Raw genomic sequence first — 17,269 nt, forward strand, 5'->3', positions numbered from 1 at the left:
TATGTGAGAGAGTATGAGAGAGTATGAGAGTGTATGTGAGAGTGTATGAGAGAGTATGAGAGTGTATGTGAGAGTGTAGGAGAGTGTGTGAGAGTGTATGTGAGTGTATGTGAGAGAGTATGAGAGAGTATGAGAGTGTATGTGAATGTAGGAGAGTATGAGAGTGTATGTGAGAGAGTATAAGAGTGTGTGAGAGTGTATGTGAGAGCGTATGAGTATGTGAGTGTGTGTGTGTGTATGAGAGTGTATGTGAGTGTGTGAGAGTGTGTGTGAATGTAGGAGAGTATGAGAGTGTATGTGAGTGTGTATAAGAGTGTGTGAGTGTGTGAGAGTGTATGTGAGAGCGTATGAGTGAGTACCCGTCCTGATCCTCCAGAACCAACCCAGAGGAACTGGAAGCGTTAATCTTTATTTTTATTATTAGTTCTTTTTAATAATGCGAATGGATGTTGTTTATTTATTCTTTGTCCGAGTTTCTAACGGGTTTAAAACTGGATTTATTCAAATGCCTGCTGGAAATGAGAAATGAGAACTTGCTCTGGATTATGAAGGAAAATGAGCGTTTTCTTAATTTGCCGCAAAATCCAAAAAGTTCGCATCTCCAGAAGCGCAGCTGGAACCTTTAATGGAGTAAAAGCTTCATTCGGGAAGTGTGTCCAGATTTAGTTTGACCCTCTACTTCTCCATTTTCTTCCTCTTTCTCTCTGCTTTTCTTCTTTCTGGTTGTTTTTGGCACATTCGGGAGGTTTTTGGGTGGTTAAAGAGTGCAGAAGCGCTCGGAGCCGGACGGACGCTCCTGGAATCTCCTCGTGTTTTTCTTGAAGGCTTCAGGAGGAGGAGGATGCTGCTGCTGCTGCTCATACAATGGAGATGAAGCCTACTTTAGCAGCTCTGCTTCTGCTTCTGCTTGTCTCTTTTTGGCCTGCTTCAAGCCAGGAACTCAATCCGAAAGGCAGGAACGTGTGTAGAGTAACTGGGTAAGTTTGCATCCAAAAAGAAATGCTTTTTTTCCCCAGTGTATCTAAAAGCAGCTTTTGCATTTTACCAGTTAACAGTTTGCATATAGGCATTCTGCATTCAAGTAATTTTGGCATTTAATATTCTTTTGCATGCAAACAGTTTAAATAAGCAATACGCATTTTATTATTATTAACTAACGTTGCATAGAATAAGTATTTTAGATTCATGTAGCCTTTATTTATAGATACAGTTTTGCATTGAAAAATAAGTGGTTTGCATTCAAAGATGTGTAGTATAAATAATCATTAGTATACTACAGAACAATGCTTTCTCAAGGCTAGAATAAGGTCATCTAATCTAGAATTAGGACCACTTGAACTACAGTGAGGTATTAACAACAAGAAAGAATGTGCACAGATCAAAATGTGAATATTTACATCTTTTAATCAGCAGGAAATGCTTCATGATTTTTGTAGTGCATATGTAGCCTGCATTATGCGTTATAAAGTGTATTATCAACAATACAGTGTTCAGAGATTAAAACCTGGCTTAAGTAGGACATATGAAATATGCAAAAAATATATAATATAGATTTACACAGTGCAAATAGTTTAAAGCATTTAAACTGTATAGAAATGTGCATAGATCACAAAACCACAGTTTTAAAGACAATAACTTCGTGTTCGGGTCTCAACTTTTATAGAACTTATCAAGCATTTTCCATGGAGTAAAATATTTAACTTGATACAAATTTCAACCACTTTCTGGTGCATTGAGTAGACCTACAAGAACTTGAACTTGGAGGAACTACTCAGTGCTAGAAGAAGCAGATGTGCACATCTGCAGCTGCACTTCAGCCAGTCAGCGCTAGAGGGCGCGCACATTGAGTGGCGCTTAATAAGAGGCGACTGAAGTCGTGGCACTGAATTGGGCTGCGTCCCAAACCGCATACCATTGCACTAAAAAGTGTATCAAAATAGTCAGCCACCATAGAACCGCCCTGCCCAGCTATAGCAGAACTGAGTACCTAGCTACATACAAAACACAAAATAAGTTTAAAGTTTAGCTGATTAGCCAGAATTCTCTGTATGGCCATAAACTTTTCTCAGTTATTAAGCTCAGATATTTCAGCCACAGCTTTTGCTTACAGGTTTATAAATATAAAAGATCAGTGACTTGCTTTTAAAGGTTTGGCAAAATATTCCAGTATGCCTAAAGCCCCTGTGCTCAAAACGAGCTCCATGAAAACATGAAGATGAATTCGGTTTGTAGGAACTAAGCTAGCCTGCATAGAGCATCGTTAAAAACCTTTGGGATGAATCGGAATGTTGATTGCAAGCCAAGTCTTCTCATCCGACATCAGCCTGAACTCACAAATAAACTCACTGAATAAATGGACACCAAATGTCCTCATGGTGTTAGAACAGGAGGTTTAACAAGCTCATGGTTAGGTGTTCACATACTTTTGACCATATAGCGTAACGGAATTCTGATAAAGATTTGTCTTTTAATAGGAACCATTAATGAACCTATAAAGGGGCACAAGTACAATTTTCAGACCTTTCTTTACTTCAGTTGGATCTCACAGCCTTGGAAATGTTAGTTCCATCTTAGTAGTACCAGGCATACTGGGATCTCAGACGCAGTCACAGCATTTTTCAGCCGTCACCCTTTTTACCCATTTACATTTTTGGCATTTAGTAGACACCTGGATCCAATCGCTTGAGTGGCTGTTTAGCTTATTTTACAGCCACACCCCTTGGTTAAGTATCCTGTACTAGGGTACACCAGGCGCCTCAGGGGTGAGACACGACCCTCCCCTTTTACGTTTACAGTATTTAGTGGACACTTAAAAAATTTGACTTACAGTTATGACCGAATATCATGCAAACAAATGACAATTAGGGCTTTGCTTGGTGACCCAAAGTGGGGATTGAAACAGCAACCTTCTGTTCTAGTCCAGTACCTTAGTTGCTGAGCTACCGCTGCCCATGTTACATCAGTTCTTCAAGGTACAGAGTATTAAAATTCCTCCATAGAGTCAATAATCAATCGACTCCAGTAAAATCTATTTGATTATATTTATTTTATGCTTCTGACGTCACAGAGCATTTTCCACTGACGCTCATAGTTCAGTTGATGTCACCAAATGTGCTAATACATGGTGTGGAAGTTGAAAAAGAAACCACAAACGCATCCAAGCTTTAAAAAAGTGCAAATAATAACCTCTCAAAATGTGGGTGGATGGTGGATTCCTCACTCCTGATGGATATAACAGAGTAACAGTCAGATCTTAATATACCAAAAATAATCTACTGGGACTAAAATGAACTTCCTTAGAAGGAAACTGACTCATTTTGCAGGAACTGCATCCCATGAGCAGCAGTAAATTACGCGAACCCACTACTGCTGGGATCCAGGGTTTGAATCTCCAGCAGATATCACCCGGTCAGGCATCTACACGCAGACATGATCAGCTGTGTCTGAAGAGGAGAAGGCTAAGGACCCCTGTGATGCGTTGCTTCAGTGTGCCTAGTGATTTCAGACCCAGTGCAACCCTGACCAAGATATAGAGGTGGTAAAGCACACCATCCTCACAGACTGATAATGAGAAAGTTAAAAGACAGGAAACAAAAAGTTGCCAGATGGCTTGAAAACAGCAGGAACAACAGTTATGCAGTAAACTGTTTCTACAGCTCACACAAATCTCTTCTGCAAATGAAAAGCAGCACAGAGATGCAGTGGTCGAATACAACTACAAATTTTTGGAAATAATTAACCCTAAAGCCCACCACTTCCCTGACCAGGATCAATTAAATAAAAGATGTTGCTACTGGTTGGACCAGTTTCACACAATGAGTAGCTTCCAAAGTTCTGAAATACCTCTTAAACAAAAGCTACATGGGATTGCAAACAATTCATGCCATCTTCACAGACTGATAATGAGGAAGGTAAAAGACAGGGAACAGAAAGTTGCCGGATGACTTAAAAACAGCAGGAACAACAGTTATGCAGATGTAAAAGCATCATGATATGGGGCGGCTTCTCTACATACAGTACTATGGTATTACACTTCGTGGACCTGTAATGCCTTGCATTAACATTTGTTGATGACTATCAGCCCTGGTGTAGCTCAAACATAGGTCAAAGGGAGGTGACACCTGGTCACCATGCTGTTGATATCCTGGCACCATAGGGTGCACCTAGTCCCGTGAAACTGCCAAATATTCATGGGCTAAAATAATCACTGGATGTAATGTTTTTCACCAGGTAGCCATTATAGATCCTCTATAATACCTCTATAATACTTAACACTTGGCTTCAGAAGTCGTAGGTTAAAAACATACTGAAAACCTTTTCATGATATAAATTCATCCAGATGTACAAACCAGTTCCAAAATTTGCAACACATTGAAGAAAAAAGCTCGGGACGGGGGCAAATTTGGACCAGGAATGTTGGAGAAAAGTCAAAATCAGGTTTTGCTGTCACGATTGATAAAAGTAGCATAAGAGCAAAATGATCTGTGCTTTATGAGCAAGAACAAGTCAAAGTCTGCAACTGTGATCAGTCCAACAGTTTACGAATAACATTTATTAATGCAAGGAATTTAGATTTTATTCTCTATAGTCCATTACAAAATGTAAATATTGAGAGAATCCAGAGGAACGTGCATAAAAAACAAGTCATAAATGATTATTAAATAACTGAGATCCCACAGTACGTACTAATATGCTTCTGTAATGAATATAACCATGTGGGTTTGGACATTCTATAGAAAACCTTGCAAGGAAACACAATTCGCAAATACAGGTTAAGATTAATCTACGAAAAGCCAGCGCTGTAAACAACAACTAGAAACTTAAGACCTTTCTGGACTTGTGCTCAAAGTTCAAAAGCTGTTGTTTGTTAAGGTTTAGGGATGTGTTACTACCAATGACAGGGCACAGGTTAAACATGAAAACTCAAGCTAGAAATATGAAAACAAAGGCTGTATGATGAGCATACAAAATAACAAGATAATAATCCTGGCGTGGCTTTGTAGTAAGATTCTACAGGTGCTAGACTGGCCTGTCTGCAGTCCAGATCTATAAACCATTCATGTGCCCAACATGTGACAACTGAGCTACTGCAAGGAAACATCAAGCAAGAATAGAAAAAAACTTCACTTTCACAGCTACATCTGGTGTCTTTAGTTTCTAAATGATAGATAGATAGATAGATAGATAGATAGATAGATAGATAGATAGATAGATAGATAGATAGATAGATAGATAGATAGATTTGTTGTTATTTCTGTGCCCGATTATTTGGTTCATTTATTGTCCTTCCAGGAGTCTTATGAGCTATTTGTTGCTACTCTTCTTTGCTGTTTGAGTGGATAACAGATTCCTCACTACAGATTGTGATTAGTGTACATAATTCAAACCTACCTGGTCCAAAATCAAGTGGAAAGTAGAAGAGGGACCACTCTGACAGGAAGTTGACTTATTTTGCAGAAGTACTCTACGTTGGTGATAAATCCAGTTTAACCTCCAGCTTCTGACTGATCTTCCATTTTCATTTGCACAAGTCTCGATAGATCCAAAAGAATCAGACCGGTGTGGTTAAACTCTTAGAGGACGCAAAACCGTGATCCTTGACACAAATCAATTGGTTTGAGTGGTGTGGTAACTTGTCATCAAAGTGCGAATATGAGACGAATTTCCATAGGAAACAACGGCACAGCCGGTGCAAAAGCCGATTGCAGCTTCTCATGTGATTAGTGTAGTCTGATACAGTCTGTGAAGCTTATGTCTGGAACACACACACACATTCATTCTGAGGCTAAGTAAAAATTGAGGAAAGGCAGAGCCGAGTTCGATGCTTCGTGGGAAGCAGAAGTGCGGACAGGGTCTCTTAGAGGTCACATATGAATGAGAATCAGGAGCAACATCTGTATCTTATCTACGGCCTCTGCTACGCGTATTCAGGAGAAGATGAAGGCTACTGACATTCAGGAGAAATAGCCCGAGCACTGAGTGAGAAGAACCACAGTAGCAGAAAAGCTCTTACACTTCCAGACGTGGAGGAAAGACGTTTCCAACACAAGAACCTTCCAAACAGTTTCAGGAACCAGTAATTTCAGACACATCTGCACCGAAGGCATTTACAGGAACTTGTAGCAGTTGTAGACATGTTTACACCACAGGAATCTCATCTGAAAGCCAGGATCTTGACATGTTTCTACCAGCAAAACGGTTCTTCAGGAACCATTTTAGCCACCAGGAAACATTTGATAAACTTCAGCAGGGTTTCCATTGCAGGAACCTTTTCAGACGCTCTGGATTGTTGGAACAGGCATTTTAGCATGCTAGCACATGGAAGCTTCTGGAACACAACCCGTCCTCACAGAATCAGAAGCTTTAGGTGTGTTTGTAGCTGTATTTGTGTTTTTAAATATCCTGGGTTCGGGCAGGGAGTCCTCATAACTGACACAATTGCAACCTCTTCTGGCTGGTTGATGGCGCCTTCAAAGAGTCGGGTGATAATTTGATCATGGTGTGGCTCTCCATACACAAAGCTGATCTGCATATGAACTCGCCTCATTCAGGTGAAAAGATGTAGTCGGTACAGCATACGTGTCAGAGGGGACGTGTGTCAGTCTCGCTCTCCACAATCAGGGTGGAGATCAACATCAGTAGAGAGGAAGCGTAATGCAATCAGGTAATCGATCCACTAAAGTCGGGAAAAAGGGAAGAAAATGCATAAACAAATTAATACCTTTATGTTTTCTGTGGGAATATTCTGGAACATTTTGTCTCTGCCAGACAGCGGGTGAGTTTCCAGAATTGTCTTTCCGAACACGTCCTCAGTTTTACTATAAATGCTTTTCGGGACATTGCGTTCAGTCTGTGAGAACTGGAGGTCTAAGCCTGGGAGCAGGAAAGCTAATGGCATCAGCATGTGTCCTTCTACTGAACCTCTCTGTCATTGTGCATAATCCCAAACAGCCAGCACTTCAAACAGCAGTTTGTGATGCAGCTGTTTAGCAGAAAGAAAATCCTGTAAAAAGCATTTGTTGTTGAGTGTGTGTGTGTGTGTGAGTGTGTGATTGTATAAGAGTGTTATTTGAACCATCAACCATCATGTCTGAGAGAAATCACAGATGCTGAACTGACATCTTAAGTATTCAGTGTTAACCAGAAACGAGACTTGAACCAATATCACTCAGACAGATTTAGGTCATGTAGAATGAACAAAAACACCAGATCTGATTCAGCCACGCCTTCCTTCACTGGGAAATACTGGGCAGCAATCAATCACAGGACCCTTACACAAAGCCAGTCATGTCTGTGTACACAGCGCCACCCTGATCAGCTTTCAAGCTAAATCAGTGAATCAAACCCATACACTAACACTGTTTCTACACTCACTGTGTATTTTATCAGCTCCACTTACCATATAGAACTTTGTAGTTCTACAATTACTGACTGTAGTCCATCTGTTTCTCTGCATGCTTTGTTAGCCTGCTTTTACTCTGTTCCTCAATGGTCAGGACCCCCGCAGGACCACCACAGAGCAGGTATTATTTAAGTTGTGGATCATTCTCAGCACTGCAGTGACACTGACATGGTGGTGGTGTGTTAGTGTGTGCTGACACAGCAGCGCTGCTGGAATTTTTAAATACCATGTCCACTAACTGTCCACTCTATTAGACACTCCTACCTAGTTGGTCCACCTTGTAGATGTAAAGTCAGAGACGATCGATTTGAGTTGGTCATCTTCTAGACCTTCATCAGTGGTCACAGGACGCTGCCCACGGGGCGCTGTTGGCTGGATATTTTTGGTTGGTGGACTATTCTCAGTCCAGCAGTGACAGTGAGGTGTTTAAAAACTCCAGCAGTGCTGCTGTGTCTGATCCACTCATACCAGCACAACACACACTAACACACCACCACAATGTCAGTGTCACTGCAGTGCTGAGAATGGTCCACCACCCAAATAATACCTGCTCTGTGGGGGTCCTGACCATTGAAGAACAGCATGAAAGGGGGCTAACAAAGCATGCAGAGAAACAGATGGACTACAGTCAGTAATTGTAGAACTACAAAATGCTTCTATATGGTAAGTGGAGCTGATAAAATGAGTGAGTGTAAAAACAAGGAGGTGGTTTTAATGTTATGGCATATATTTCCTTAGTTATGGCAGTTTTCCAGCTCTTGTCGTAGTGAAACATCATGGACCATCAGTCCATCACTATCATGTCTGACTGTTGTTTTATCTTCATAGAATGAGGTTCTGTCTCTGCTTTCATTAAGACATAATGACACTCTTGTTGTCCCAGACGTTCCAGGGAACACAGCAGGGAATCATCCATCATTGCAAATGTCAGAGGAACACTGATGTTTCTTTCGCCGTGGTTTTCGACTCGCTGCCCTCCCACGAGTCTCGTTCGATCTTGTCTGAGCGCAGAAACATCTTTAGTTCTTTTATTTTCTGTTTTATTTTTGTGACTCTCTGGCCAAGTAGATTGATTGCTCTTTCAAGTTTCTTCTTTTGGAGATAATGAGTCTTAATATGGTTCAGTGGAGTCCAATTTCACTCAGCTCTATTGGAATTTTTGTGATGATTCTTTAGATAATGACTTGAGTCTTGCCAAATGAAACTTTAATAGTAAGGTAAAATTGATGTATTGGCCATCCAAAATTAAACGTGGCTTTGTTTAGTTTGCTTAATTGTTTAACAAATTAAAATTGGTTAACTGGTGGGACTTATTTTCAAGACATGGGTGGTCAGTAGGTGTTTTTTGTGAACTAAAATCATAATAGGTGTCAAAATGTGACCCCAATCATTTAAATTGCTGAACTATATGAAGAATTCATGTTTAAATCTGTGTTTTGATGTGTTTTCTCTGTAGGACTCAGGGGTTTGCATGTTGCAGTGGATGGACGCAGCTTGGAGACGAGTGTTTAACACGTAAGAAGCTTCTACCAGATTTTTCCTGGGTTCAGCTTTCAAGCCTCTACAGATTTATATGGGACCTCAGGTCTTAAGATAATCTGTTTAAACAATCCAATAACTACCAAAACAAGTCTGATTTGGTATAAACTGGTACCACATTCAAGCAAGCTTTGGACTAGCTAGAAGGCTGCGATCTTGCAGGCTTTAGCACACAGATAAATATAAAGCATGCTTAATTACATTTAGGAGGCCCAATGTGTGCCAAGAAAACATTTTCACTTCAAACACCACCACCTCCAGCCTGCCCATTAACTTACACCAGGCTGTATCCATTCATTTATGCTGTTTATGTCAAATTCTGACCCCCGTTGTCTGCATTTTCCAGCAGAAATGATTAATCAGAGCACTTAATGTTTTCCGAACCTTCAGCTGTGCAGTTTTAGTGAACCTGTGCCCACCAAAGGCTCAGATTCTCATTCTAGGCTGACAGAATTCTGATGTCTGCTTCATAGCCAATCTCCTTTGATACAGTATATTTCATTAACAGGGTGTTTCCAGCCACAGAATTGTCACTTACTGGATGTTTATTTGCACAATTCTGTGTGAAGCAGTTTTTGATATGATTAAACCAGCTCTTCTTGTGTGTGTGTGTGTGTGTGTGTGTATTTTATGATAGCTCCACCATAAAATACAAACCATTAGGCTTTATTGGTACCTTACGCAGATTTAATGCTGTTTAATCAAAGCCTTCAACAGCAGACCAGTGGCCAAGAAACAGAGTCTAATTTTCTGACCCTTTGTTTGATTTTTTGTCACTCAATTTTTTCCCGTTTCGTCTCAGCTTTGTGCGAGGGTAATTTCACCTGCAAGGAGAACGAGGTGTGCGTCCGACCCAACGAGTGCCGCTGTCGTCATGGATACTTCGGAGCGAGCTGCGACACCAGTAAGAACCTTTTCTGTTACGGCTTCCTTCCTCACTCACATCACACCGTCCACATCTCTGACAAATAAAGATGAACGAGGCGGTCGCAGGTCAGCGTAGCTTCCGAAACGGTCCCAAAAGGACGAGCGGATCTGTTTCACGTTTTGCTCTGTTTACCTCTGTCAGGAAGTATTAAATAATAAAATAACACAAAGGAACAGCTCTGGAAAAGTAATCGTGCCTGAAGTCAGTGTGAGGGGTGGCTCAGTGTACGGTAATGGATTAGTGGCTGCTTCAAGTCTCACTGTGGTAAATTTGTTGGATTCTTAAGCACAGTCCTTAACCCTTGTGTGCTATTGACATTGACTTTACTGTCTTGTTCTTTGGGACATTAATTAATTAACCAAATAAACTACAAAGAGAGGGGTGGGAGATTTTGTGAAGGGTTGCATGTGTGTGTGTGTAAGTCAGCTGTAGCCTCACCAGACAGACACAAAAAATGAGAATCTATTGGCTGTAATCATTCATTCATTCTAGCTGTGGGTCTTTGAGACTCCAAACAGAGGGTCTCAAACACAGTGTATAAATTGGGGGGTGTTTGAAACACAACAGCAATAAAAAAAAACTGTTAACTTCATATAAAAGTAAAGAAATGATCGTTTACTGTTTTGGCATGGCTGTGCCCCGATGCACAAAGCAAGGTCCAGAAAGAATCAAACTGAACACTTATGGGATGAATTGGAACGTTGTTAGTGAGCCAGGCCTTCTCATCGCACATTAGTGCCCGACCTTACAAATGCTCAGATTCCCACAAACACACTCCGAGTGTTTCAAACTACACATGATCAGGTGTCCACATACATTTGGCAGTTTAGTGTCGTTATTACACAAGCATTGTTTGCAAAAGTATTCACACCCCAAACGACTAAATCATTTCTCTGTCCCTTTAGAGTGCCCCCCTCAGTTCTGGGGTCCCGACTGCAAGGGCAAATGCACGTGCCACCCTAACGGCAAGTGTGACGACGTAACCGGCAAGTGCACGTGCCACCCGAACCGCTGGGGTGAGAACTGCGAGAAGCCGTGCTCGTGCAAACAAGGCAAGTGCGACCAGGAGACGGGCAAGTGCACGTGCCACGCCGGCTTCTGGGGGCCCCAATGCAGCAACAACTGTTACTGCAGCCTGAACTCGGTCTGCGACCAGACCACGGGACGCTGCCAGTGCTACCCAGGCTGGTACGGGCGCAACTGCGGCACCCAGTGCGCCTGCAACAACTCTCCGTGCGAGCAGTTTTCCGGACGGTGCCAGTGTCGCGAAAGGCTCTGGGGCCCAAACTGCGATCGCTACTGCCAGTGCATGAACGGGAAGTGCAACCAGGCCGATGGCTCGTGCACCTGTAAACCGGGATACAGGGGCAAGTTCTGCAGGGAGCCGTGCCCCGCCGGGTTCTACGGCCAGAACTGCAGGAACAAGTAAGAACTTTCAGCTCACTTTTTACATTTTGAGTTCAAGAGGTCAATACGGTGGCCAGATTTAGTTTGAACCCTGCTAAAATGAATTTCTTGTTGACTCAGCTGTTGTTAACCAGAAATGCAGTTATAATGATTGTATTCTAATTATTAGCAATACAGATGCTACCTAAATAGACACAAACCCAAATTCATCTGCATGAGGACTCTTTATTTACATAATTATGAAGCAATATCAAAGGGGTAGCTCTAAAACATGCTAGCCTACTACTGAGGGTTTGAATTTCAGTGCTATCTGGTGCTATTGGCCGATCGGGCGTCTAAACAGACAAGATTGGCTAAGTCTGATGGACAAACAACTTAGCCATTGTTAGGTGGTACACTTGTCAGTGCACTCGTGCCGGTCCCAAGCCTGACATGGTGGTGGTGTGTTAGTGTGTGTTGTGCTGGTATGAGTGGATCAGACACAGCAGCGCTGCTGCAGTTTTTAAACACCTCACTGTCACTGCTGGACTGAGAATAGTCCACCAACCAAAAATATCCAGCCAACAGCGCCCCGTGGGCAGCGTCCTGTGACCACTGATGAAAACCAGGGGCCAGTGATAGCTCAGTGGTTAAGGTACTGGACTAGTAAACAGAAGGTTGCCGGTTCAAGCCACCGCCACCACCAAGTTGCCACTGTTGGGTCCCTGAGCAAGGCCCTTAACCCTCAATTGCTCATTGTGTTCCGCTCACTGTGTAAGTCGCTTTGGATAAAAGCGTCTGCTAAATGCTGAAAATGTAAATGTAAATGATGAAGGTCTGGAAGATGACCGACTCAAACAGCAGCAATAGATGAGCGATCGTCTCTGACTTTACATCTACAAGGTGGACCGACTAGGTAGGAGTGTCTAATAGAGTGGACAGTAAGTGGACACGGTATTGAAAAACTCCAGCAGCGCTGCTGTGTCTGATCCACTCATACCAGCACAACACACACTAACACACCACCACCATGTCAGTGTCACTGCAGTGCTGAGAATGAGCCACCACCTAAATAATACCTGCTCTGTGGTGGTCCTGTGGAGGTCCTGACCATTGAAGACGAGTGGAGACTGCTAGTATGGATATGAAACATCACTAATCTTTCCAACCCACAGATGCGGTCACTGTAAGGGTCAGCAGCCGTGTAAGGTCACGGAAGGTCGCTGCGTTACCTGTGAAAGAGGCTGGAACGGCACCAAATGTGATCAGATGTGTGCGCCAGGCTTTTTCGGGGAGAACTGCAAAGACGAGTGCCCGCCGTGCAAGGACGGACATTACTGCAACCGCATCGACGGGAAGTGCTCCCACTGTAATCCCGGCTGGATCGGAGATCGGTACGATGGAAGGACACTTTTATTTAAATGTGGTCGGTCTTGTTTGAGAAAGTGTTGAGAAATACATTTAAATAAATATTATCTGCCAACAAGCAGAACTTAGGAAACTCATAAATTATTTACGATCATTATATAAATCAGGAAAAGAAAAGTGCTGCTTTCAGCATTTAGGGCTTCACCAAACGGAAACTGTTTTCAGCACCAAGACTGTGTGTGTGTACAGCCTTGTGCAAAAAATGGACCACACCCAAAATATGGTCCTTATAATAGTCCAAACAACAAATAATTGGCCAGATAGTGAACATGAAATAATGAAATGCACTCCTGAGACATCATTTGCTCATCATTTTTTGACTCTGCAGCAAACTGTTAGGGACAGTAGTAGCCTAGTGGCTAGAGCTTTGGGATATCAACTGAATGGTTGAGAGTTCTAATCCCAGCTGTGCCATGCAGCCATTGTTGGACCCTTGAGCAAGGGCCTTAACCCTCTCTGCTCCAGGGAAAAATAACACAAATATAATATAAAAACACTGAAATACAATTGAAAACAGTTAAATACAATATAAAAAACAACAAAACTTCCACTTTAGCTTTACTTCTTTATTGTTTCCTTATGCTTCTTAATTGTGGAGATTCTTGATCTTGGAATACTGTATTCCTTAGCAAGTTCAGTACCGGCACACATCTATCTGTCTATCTGTCAATCTACAGTATTTGTCTGTCTGTCTATCTATCTATCTATCTATCTATCTATCTATCTATCTATCTATCTATCTATCTATCTATCTAATCTATATCTGTACCATAATAGCATATTAAAACCTACATAGTACACCATTAGTGATTAGTGATGCAGCTACACACTAAAAAAAACAGTTTAGTAGATTTTATGTTAGGACACACTTGGCTGCTAAATGTAATTAAAAATGGATGAATTCTTAAGTCATATATTTACAAATTAAGGATAACTTAAATAGCATGTATTTATTCAGACCAGTCAAACTAATTTGTCTTTACATTAGTAATTATAATACTTGAGTGTGGTCTGTGTTCCATATTTCCTGAGTTTGATTTCTCTCTCTTTAGGTGTGAGGTCCGCTGTCCTAACGGCACATACGGAGAAAACTGTGAGAACGACTGCAGTCACTGTTTTAATGGAGAATGCCACTTCGCTACAGGAGAGTGTCTCTGTGATCCTGGATTTTACGGGACTTAGTAAGTGTCACGTTTCTCTGCTTTAACTACGCTGGTCACCAAAGCTGGGAACATTTCAAATCTCAGATTTCTCTCTGAACCGTTATTCTACAGAGCTGAAGTGTCAGCTGGTGGACGAACGAGCTTTAAAAGGAATCCTCTTTTTTATTTAGACTAATCTCACCGTACTGCATCTTTAATCACCAGAAAAAAGACATTATTACACAGATAAAAGCATACATAGGAGGCACTGTTACCACCTTCCATACACATACAAGTCACAAGTCTTCCAACCCTAGATGAATATGACAAAAAATTGGGTTCCCCTGCAGATTTTTATCAGCAACTGTTGCAATCCAGAGTAAAAGAATAAGACTAAAATACAGTATTAGCTCAGCGGTTAAGGTACTGAACTAGTAATTAGAAGGTAGCTGGGTTAAGCCTCACATCTGCCAGGTTTCCACTGGTGGGCCCTTGAGCAAGGCCCTTAACCCTCAATTGCTTGCAGTGTATACTGTCACAGTACTGTAAGTCACTTTGGAGAAAAGCGTCTGTTAAATACTGAAAATGTAAAATAATAGAATGTCTTAATGGGGCAGTGGTAGCTCAGCGGTTAAGGTACTGAACTAGTAATTAGAAGGTAGCTGGGTTAAGCCTCACATCTGCCAGGTTTCCACTGGTGGGCCCTTGAGCAAGGCTCTTAACCCTCAATTGCTTGCAGTGTATACTGTCACAATTGTAAGTCACTTTGGAGAAAAGCGTCTGTTAAATACTGAAAATGTAAATGTAAAATAATAGAATGTCTTAATGGGGCAGTGGTAGCTCAGCGGTTAAGGTACTGGACTTGTAATCATAAGGTTGCTGGTTCAAGCCTCACCATCACCAAGTTGCCACTGTTTGTGCCATTGAGCAAGGCCCTTAACCCTCAATTGCTTGCAGTGTATACTGTCACAATTGTAAGTCTGTTAAATACTGAAAATGTAAATGTAAAATAATAGAATGTCTTAATGTGGCAGTGGTAGCTCAGCGGTTATGGTACTGGACTAGTAATCATAAGGTTGCAGGTTCAAGTCTCACCATCATTGCTGTTTGGGCCATTGAGCAAGGCTCTTAACCCTTAATTGTATTCAGTGATTAGTGGTTAAGGTACTGGACTAGCAATCGAAAGGTCGCTGGATCAAGCCTCACCACTGCCAGGTTGCCAATGTTGGGCCCTTAATCAAGGCCCTTAATCCTTAATTGCTTAGACTTAATTGATGACTGACACTTTGGATAAAAGCGGCCGAAAATGTCAATGAATAAACCTGTTAGAAGAGGAAGGTCTTTATTTGTCATATAGACACCTGGTGTCAGCCATTGTATGGCACCCCTGGAGCATAGCAGAGCCTGGATTTGACCCGACAAGCTTCCAACTGACAGCTTAAAGCTCTACCACCTAGGCTACCACTGTCCCCAGGTTCATCCTCAGGTTCATATTCAGTTTCAGGGGCCCAACAGTGGTGAACTGGTGCCAATAAGGCTTAAACCAGCAATGTGTTTGTAAACGTGGCTTTTCAACATAGGATACCTAATAAAGACTAAAATGGCTTAGCTGACTTTGGCTTAGTGATCCTGGAACTTCCAGTGGCAAAATCACTGGAGGTACCACAGGTACACCAGGAGTGTTGCTAAATTACGGAAAACAATATAGCTAGCATTAATCGTGAAGCATACTTACATAGGATTTCTCATTTCGAGGAGCATCAGCGTCGTGTCCCGAGTGGTGAATTCAGAGCCTAAAATAGTGAAAGCAGATTAAATGTTTTCTAAACACACATTCAAATGATCGTAAACTTTCACGAGCTAAATAATTTTGACGTTTTAATATGTTTAAACGTTTTGCTATTTCAGACTCCCTGAATTGCAGGATATTTCAGTATGCATGTTGGTTCTAGAGGCGTGGAACACTGCATTCCAGCAGGGCCTCTGAATGCTTGTGGTTTTACTGCGACTCAGCAAGTTTACGACCCTGTTTAAACGCTGGGTGCTGAAATACATTTGAATTGATCATTGTTTTTTTTTTGTCCAGAAATAGAAAACTGATTGTATCTGAGCTTATTTATAATGTAAGAGTGCTGTTAGGGCGTGGCTTGGGTGAACAGTGAATTTAATGTGCATGTATGAATTGTTCTAATAGCCAAAGCTCTTTACATTCTTTTCAACTTGATTAATCAAGAAGAGGCGTCCATATATTTTTAGACATAGTGTATTTTGATATACGTACACTCATCAGCCATAACAATAAAATCACCTCCTTAATTCTACAATCACTGTCCATTTTATCAGCTCCACTTTTCCATATAGAAGCTCTTTGTAGTTCTACAATTACTGACTGTAGTCCATCTGTTTCTCTACATACTTTTTAACCTGCTTTCACCCTGTTCTTCAATGCTCTGGACCCTCACAGGACCACCAAAGAGCAGGTATTATTTAGGTGGTGGATCATTCTCAGCACTGCAGTGACACTGACATGGTGGTGGTGTGTTAGTGTGTGTTGTGCTGGTATGAGTGGATCAGACACAGCAGCACTGTTTTTCAATACCGTGTCCACTCACTGTCCACTCTATTAGACACTCCTACCTAGTTGGTCCACCTTGTAGATGTAAAGTCAGAAACGATCGCTCATCAATTGCTGCTGTTTGAGTCGGTCATCTTCTAGACCTTTATCAGTGCTCACAGGACGCTGCCCACAGGGTGCTGTTGGCTGGATATTTTTGGTTGGTGGACTATTATCAGTCCAGCAGTGACAGTGAGGTGCTGTGTCTAATCCACTCATACCAGCACAACACACACTAACACACCACCACCATGTCAGTGTCACTGCAGTGCTGAGAATGATCCACCACCTAAATAATACCTGCTCTGTGGTAAAGAACAGCATGAAAGGGGGGTATGTAGTATGTAGAGAAACAGATGGACTACAGTCAGTAATTGTAGAACTACAAAGTGCTTCTATATGGTAAGTGGAGCTGATAACATGGACAGTGAGTGTAGAAACAAGGAGGTGGTTTTAATGTTATGGCTGATCAGTGTTAGGACAGTGGTTGATGGATGTTTCCCTTCACGATTAACTGCAGTAAACAGACACTGTTGGTGTAAATCACAATTTTTTAAATGTTAGAAAAACAAGCCAATTTACGTTTTTTAGATTTTATTCTTCTTACAAAGGCCAGAGACCAAGCAAAGATTGTAGCAGCTCTCGTAAAATCTTTGATGGGAATTCACTCCGGGCTTGTGTAGGGAATAAAAAAAAGACTTTTTTTCTTTTGCTTTGTTTCTTCATCTCGCTGATCGTTAATCATCAGCAACCCCGTACACTCCAGTTACTTTCAAGCCGAATATGTTCAGTTTTGTGTTATAACAGGTGCCGATGAATCATGATTTTAT

The 17,269-nt window shown here is 41.7% G+C and overlaps 1 protein-coding gene across 1 annotated transcript in view; it reads left to right on the forward strand.

Annotated features, from left to right (window-relative positions):
• The first annotated feature begins 774 nt into the window (after positions 1 to 774).
• Positions 775 to 17,269, forward strand: part of scarf2 (scavenger receptor class F, member 2) — a 33,351-nt gene continuing 16,856 nt past the window's right edge. The window contains exons 1-6 of the mRNA XM_063017900.1: positions 775 to 977; positions 8,859 to 8,917; positions 9,744 to 9,845; positions 10,775 to 11,294; positions 12,431 to 12,649; positions 13,736 to 13,864. Of these exons, the coding sequence (XP_062873970.1) occupies positions 865 to 977; positions 8,859 to 8,917; positions 9,744 to 9,845; positions 10,775 to 11,294; positions 12,431 to 12,649; positions 13,736 to 13,864 (1,142 nt within the window). The 5' untranslated portion in view covers positions 775 to 864. The remainder of the gene's footprint in view (positions 978 to 8,858; positions 8,918 to 9,743; positions 9,846 to 10,774; positions 11,295 to 12,430; positions 12,650 to 13,735; positions 13,865 to 17,269) is intronic.

The sequence above is a fragment of the Trichomycterus rosablanca genome, chromosome 21, assembly GCF_030014385.1.
Source record: "Trichomycterus rosablanca isolate fTriRos1 chromosome 21, fTriRos1.hap1, whole genome shotgun sequence".
In the NCBI taxonomy this organism is placed as follows: domain Eukaryota; kingdom Metazoa; phylum Chordata; class Actinopteri; order Siluriformes; family Trichomycteridae; genus Trichomycterus; species Trichomycterus rosablanca.